Source organism: Natator depressus, chromosome 3 (genome assembly GCF_965152275.1).
Source record: "Natator depressus isolate rNatDep1 chromosome 3, rNatDep2.hap1, whole genome shotgun sequence".
Lineage (NCBI taxonomy): Eukaryota > Metazoa > Chordata > Testudines > Cheloniidae > Natator > Natator depressus.
This window is the reverse complement of record NC_134236.1, coordinates 206,146,707-206,153,739: the sequence shown is the minus strand read 5'-3', so window position 1 is coordinate 206,153,739 and position 7,033 is coordinate 206,146,707. Positions and strand designations below refer to the sequence as shown.

Genomic DNA, 7,033 nt, shown 5'->3' with positions numbered 1-7,033 from the left:
CATGTTGATCCTTGGAGATACAGTCCTGTAGGCTTGTTTGAGTAGATCATGGAAGTAATATGTATTGATATATATTTGAGTATATTATTAAGTATATAAATGATATAATGTATTGATCTTTACAGAATCAGAGAAACGTGGGGCAGAAAGGGACCCTGAGAAATCAAGTCCAGCCCCTTGCATTGAGGCAGAACCAAGTAAACCTAGACTATCCCTGACAGGTGTTTGTCCAATGTGTTCTTAAAAACCTCCAATGGAATCCGCATCATTGGAAGATTTTAAGAACAGACTGGGCAAACCCCTGTCAGGGATGGTTAGGCACAGACTTCTGCTCCCGTTGGTGGGTGCTTGACCCCCGCTCTGCCCCCGGCCACACCCCAACTCCACCCCTTCCATGAGGCCCTTCCTCAAAGTCCCCGCCCCAACTCCACCCCCTCCCTGCCCCTATTCCGACTCCTTCCCCAAATCCCCGCCACAGCCCTGCCTCTTCCCCTGAGCCCCGCCCCCCGGAGTGGCTAAACAGCTGTTTGACAGCAGCTGGGCGGGAAACACTGGGAGGTAGGCGGAGGAGCAGGGATACGGCACGCTCAGGGGGAGGGGAGCTTGGCTGACAGTGGGTGCAGAGCACCCACTAATTTTTCCCTGGGGGTGCTCCAGCCCCAGAGCACCCATGGAGTTGGCGCCTATGTAAAGGAGGTATACTTGGTCCTGCCTCAGCATGAAGGGCTGGACTTGATGACTTCTCAAGGCTCCTTCCAGTCTACATTTCTAGGATTCAATGATTCTGTAAAGATACATATCCCGCAAAATGCAGGTGTTAAGTCAAAAATAGGCAAATTACATTCCTAGGAGCTTGACCATTCATACATTCAGAATGCCCAGTTTATATACTAGGGTACATAAACACTTAATAGCCATTCAAAAATGGATGTTTTCCATCAGCTTTTTTTAGTCTTGTATGGAAATGAGTGCCGGTGGTAAGCTATTTGTACAACAACATGTTAAAAAAAGTTTATTTTACAGTATGTACATTAGGGACCATATTCAAAAGCATTCCCCATCACAACAACGCAGACCACAAATCACTTTAAATTTAGTTTGTTCTTAGTGTATAGCATCATAATACAATATAAAGAACATATACAAAACAGAGCCAAATGTGTGCATTTTGCTAAAACCTGGCATTTACATACTCCACTGGAAAATAGCAATCAAAAATACTTTTGATCAGACTATGTTCCTGCAATATGCAGTAACCACTACATTGTTTGTATGAGGTAGTAACTAAATTATTTTGGCCATGTGTTAACACCCTAAATCAAGAAAATGGTCATAATAAGGCCAAAAAAAGTCAAAATATGACAAGATCTTTGAACCATTTCCACAATGTGGACTGTTGTAGTTCATGATATGAATAAAACCATTTAGTGAAGACTTGTAATAATGCTAATTTTACCATTGCATACACTAGTAATTCAGACAACTATTGCAGTGTTACATTAAGGTACCAAATTCTGGGATTCATATCCATTCCAGAAGGTATTGTTTTCAAGCATAGAGAAGTAATCTTTACAGAATTTTACTTAAATATAAAAATACAGGTGTTTAATTGGTTTGTTTCACAAAAAAACTACCCAAATAAACTAAAAAAAAAAAGATACTCTGAAGCCCAAGTCATATCCACGAAGTCACAGCTTACCTTTGTGACTAAATACATCACAGATAAATACTTTGTGCAAAACAAACAATCACACCAGTGTAGTTGCATGAAAATTAAAACAAGATTGTAATCTGATTACAGCCTTGGTTACAATTTCTAAAAGTTGATTTATTTGTATTAGTAAATTACATATAATAAAATACAATATAATGTTAAATGCACTGTGTTCATTGCTAACATCCCATTTTATAAGAACTACACGTGAAAAGTCCTTAAAATAGTACCCCGATTGCATTTCTGCTTCCTCAGCAACCTTTACATCTGTACAGCTAAGACACTTGTACATAACTGAAGGATCACTATCTACATTAAGTCAGTGTAGGTCTTCAGCAATGTGTTTCACTGAAAAATACTGCATATATGTACAAAGATTACATAAGAGTGAATTATTAAGCACTTCTGTGGTATAATATGCTAAGTGTGTCCATACCACATTATCATCTTTTCTCTCATGCCACAATAAATTACAAAGTAATTGAAGTCAGGTTACTGCAGTTTTTGTGCAATTTCAATCATCCATCAATGTTGCAGCAGTAGTGTTTTCTCGTCATGGTTAACTGCCATGTATGATTCTCAGTAACTGTTTTCGTGCCCCGCCAGGATGTATAAATTGCTGTTGGCCATAGGATTATCTGTTGGCCTACTCTCCAATACCACAACCCTAGAATTAAAAAAAGTTAAATAATCTAATGAACAATTATAAGAAATACAATTTCAAATTCCCTGTCTGTAAACTCAGTCATCCTCTACTCTAACTTTCCTTCATGACTCATCTGTAAATTTGGCTATCACCAATGAGTCAACTTCACTACTGAACTCCTTCACTACTGCTGAACTCCTCACTCATGCTTTCATCCCCTACTGCCTGGACTACTGCACCTCTCCTCTCTACTTTCCCCAAATCCTCCTGCTCTTCAGACACTGCGTCTCAGTTTTTCACACATACAAGCAGCACATCCACTTTACCCCATCCTCAAACAAATCTACTGGCTCTTCACTCACAAGGAGGAGGAACAGCCTTGTGGTTAAAGACGCAGCACTAGGAGTAAGGATTCCTCCGTCCATTTCAGCTCTGCCACAGGCTTCCTGTGCAAACCTGGACAGGGTCACTGAGACACACTTTGACCTTCAACCTCCAACTGCTCAGTCCTCTTGAACTGCCCTTGTAATAGGTGGGTGCTCTAGTAGAAGCAGCAGACAATCCCTAAGACAGAATTGCTATGGTGACATAATTGCTGTCAGCTGACTATTCTGACTGCCAACCTGATTAAGAAGTATACAATACTGTTCCAAGCCATCAGTTTAGCTCATGTTTGTCTGATGGAGATGAACTAACTAGTCTTTTGATCTATCTACTGCAGCGGATATAAATAATGAACCCAATATGTGGGGGTGGGGAGGAATTCGAAGCCCTGCTCTTGCACTTGAAATAGCTGATCAGCTTCTCTGGACACAGCAGGAGTTGTAGCTGTGGATAGCTAGCCCTCTTCTGAAGTTCTGAGAAGCCCTTCAGCGATTCACAAAATGATACTGCTTCTGTGTTTCAAATCAATGGTACTGAAAAAACAGCAAGTCTTCTGGTTATCTCCAGATCTAAAGAGTCAAACATTTCTCCCACTAACTCCTGAATGCTTTGGTAATCTGGGTGCTGGTTGCTATGCCATTATGCAGCTAAAAATTTCCTGTGTCTGACACACAACTCCACTGTTTTGTTGTCATTGCTTTAGCACCTGTCATTATCATCTGTTTTTATGAAGCTCAGCAGCTCCGCTAAGTAGAAGGCTGCATATGGGTCTGTGGTGTTGGGGGTTATGGACTCAGAGCCCAAAGTATCTGCAAAAATTACAGGAGACTTGTGACAGGAGAGCAAAGGTCTGTGAGAGGCGGGTATATGCATGGAGGGCCAGTCAGGGAACGAAGGAGCTTAGGGGTGGCTGGGCAAACATTAAAATGTAAACCAGGTTGGCAGCCAAGAGCAGTTACAATTAAAGCTGGGTTGTTTTCCTCGTTGAAAACATCTAGTACATAAAGTTTTCAGTGTGTTAAACAGGGTTTAATTGTAATACTTCCTGGTTGCCAAATTGGTTTAAATTTTAAATTACTACCCTCGCCTCACTGGCCTGCTGCCTTCCAATCCACTGACACAAAATGCATAAATCTGGGGTCTGTACTGCTTAAATTTAGGCCTAATGTGCCCCATAGGACGCAATGCCTAGTTACTGTCATCGGAGAGGAGATACAACGGACTGTGATGCTCACTGGAAAATGTGGAAGAATTAGGTTAATCAGAGTGCTCATTTCTCAACATTCTCATCACTGTCAGAGAGATCATTGTGAATGCTTCCTAACGGCAAGGACAAAGCTATTTAAAGTTGTTGAAAGAATGGCCACACAGGTCAAGGATTAAAAGTCCTACACAGAAAAGGGTTCTGGCCACAAGAACACCAGAATGTCGGGAAGCCCATGTGAGGCAGTTCTCAAAGGAAAACTAAGGTTTAACATTGTACAGTACATGTATCATGCAAAGGGTGAAACTCTGCTCTCAGTATATATTACCTAAAACATACAACATTTACTTCATTAATTGCCTTCATAAAACTGCAGCACTCCAAAGCCGGGCAGAGAAAGTAGGAAGGTGTTGGTCCCTGTGAAGCTCCAAAACTTTGCAGGACAGTTAGTGGTTGGAGGAGCTGAGCATCCTACCATACTTCACTAGTCCTGCAGGACAGGGAGAAGCAGAGAGATTTGGGGCCATGCAAAGCAGGCTCCAAAAAACAACAGAAGCGGAGGACCTTGTGGGGTTCTGAAAACACCTCCTGGGCCATGGATGTTGGCAGAACAGGCAGATCCCCTCGCTTTTGTAACAGTATTGAAATTTGTATGTTTTTAATATTTTTAATTTATTTCGAGGTGCAGATCCCATGATCTAATACAGCATAACAACTGAATGCAAAACCTGAAATCTGTTAAAGTAAGTTCATGGAGGATATGTCCATTGACAGCTATATTAGCCAAGATGACCAGGAATGCCATCCCATGGTTGAATGTCCCTAAACCTCTGACTGCCTGAAGCTGGGAGCAGACGACGGGATGGATCACTCGACGATTGCCTGTTCTGTTCATTCCCTCTGAAGCACCAGGCATTGGCCATTGTCGGAAGACAGGACACTGGGCTAGATGGTGCTTTGGTCTGACCTAGTATGGCAATTCTTATGTTCTTATATGTTAAAACCCCAAAAGAGAAAAGTTTTGGAGCTATATGAGCACTTTGAAATATAAGCTTAGCAGTATTTACTCTCAGGATAAACTCAGAAACAAAGTTTTATTACTCCTCGGGAAAGAGAGACAAGGAACATATGCAAGGAAAGGGATAAGGGGGAAAAATAAGGAGACTAAAAGAAGCCCACAAAGGAATCACAGAAGGATGAAGTACTAGTGAGAAAATACCCTTAAGAAATAGGAGGAAGAGAACATATATATTACTCTTTCATTTTAATAGACCATATCTGGTACCGTTCATACCTGTCAGATCCAAGAAGCCTGAATATTCTCGTACTGTCAGAAATTTCCTGTGTGATCTATTTAATGAAAACATACAATAATTATTCATGTAGCAAGTGCAGTTATTTTTGACCACTGTATCATAGCATTTATTGTAGCTAGAGAAAGGAATTAATGCTCACTGAATTAACCATTTAGGGTAATTGCCAGTCCAAGTCAGAGTCTGAGAATTCTTTAAATCTGTCCTTTAAATAAGGGCCAAAAGAGAGGGCCATTTTCCAGAACTTTCTGCCAGATTATGCAAAATATGGAGCTTAGTTACTATAACTGGAGGTTCTTTGACATGTGTGGTCCCTGTCTGTATTCCACAGGAGGGTACACGTGTGAACCATGTGCCCGAGTGCAGAGATTCTAACAAGCAGTATCTATGGGCCCACACACGAACAGTAGATCTCATGCTCCTCAGTGAAGGTATGAGAGGCACTGTGGGTCAACGCCCCCTCAGTTCCTTTTCTTACCACAAATTCAACCAGATCCAAAGCAGAGGGGATAGAGGGCGGGTAGTGGAATACAGACAGGGACCACACATTTGGAAGAATGTCCAGTTACAGTAAAAAGAAAAAGGAGTACTTGTGGCACCTTAGAGACTAACCAATTTATTTGAGCTGTAGCTCACGAAAGCTTATGCTCAAATAAATTGGTTAGTCTCTAAGATGCCACAAGTACTCCTTTTCTTTTTGCGAATACAGACTAACATGGCTGTTACTCTGAAACCAGTTACAGTAAGTAACCTCCATTTCTTCTATGGGTCATGGTCCCTGTATTTATTCCACACATGGCTGATCGGCAAGCAGTGCTCAGACTGGAAGGGCATGTGAGGATGTGTGCAGTACTGCAGATCCCAGTAACTTTTTCCTCAGGTAGATGGATTCGCGCTAGCTCTGACCAAGCTAGCATGCCAAAAATAGCAATGCAGCTGCAGTGGCTAGCAGCCCAAGTACAATCTTGCCCAACCCCTGGGTATATATTTGGGCAGCTAGCCCAAAACACTGCTCATGTAGCTGCGTCTACACTGCTATTTTCAGCACACAAACTCAGTCAAAGCTAGCATGGGTATGTCTATCCAACCTGGAAATGACACCCCCAGTTGGAGTACACGCATACCCACAGAGGGAATGGTAAGCCTGCCTTTCCAGCTAGCAGTATGAAACTACCTTGTGGCAAGAATGTCATTTTGAAGTCTTAGGTTTGCCACAGGTATTCAGATGGATTGTACGGAATAGAGCTATGCCTACAGAGCCTGATCCAAAGCCCACTGAACTCAAAGTAGATCTTTCCAATGATTTCAGGGGGCTTTGGATAAGGCTCATTATACTGTGGAGATCAAGACCAATACCACTAACCAAAATAGTGCAAAGAGACAACAGAAAATATGGAAAACATGTACTGGACAAAAGCACTATTAAAAGCATACTGCTATTTTGAAAACAAATTATGGGAGTACAATAAAATCTGTTGACTATAGAACCACGGTAAACAGAAAATTTAATATTCCAACATGTATTTGCTTTAAAGGGTGCCAACACTTACAAATAGAGTTTTGTGTGTTACAGAGAAATCATACTATTGTAATAAGCTTTCATTTAGGTGAGCACCAGAGCACTGCATAAAATGCTGGTGCATGAGTGAGGTCAACAGAGGGGAAAAAAAAAGTCAAAATATACTCCCAAATTCACCAGCTGATTATAGTTCAGCCTGTGTGGGTCATTTACAAATTTCTACCTACTTCTGGGAATATAAACAATTCTTCCC

General features: G+C 41.4%; 1 protein-coding gene across 3 annotated transcripts in view; it reads right to left on the bottom strand.

Annotated features, from left to right (window-relative positions):
• Positions 1-994: 994 nt before the first annotated feature.
• Positions 995-7,033, bottom strand: part of MAP4K3 (mitogen-activated protein kinase kinase kinase kinase 3) — a 135,186-nt gene continuing 129,147 nt past the window's right edge. Inside the window, exons 32-33 of one of the 3 annotated variants that reach the window (XM_074949760.1) lie at positions 5,243-5,298; positions 995-2,381 (exon numbers count right to left, since the gene is read on the bottom strand). In XM_074949760.1, coding sequence (XP_074805861.1) covers positions 2,294-2,381; positions 5,243-5,298 — 144 coding nt within the window. In that variant the 3' untranslated portion in view covers positions 995-2,293. The remainder of the gene's footprint in view (positions 2,382-5,242; positions 5,299-7,033) is intronic. The other 2 variants (XM_074949758.1, XM_074949759.1) reach the window with 2 other exon arrangements.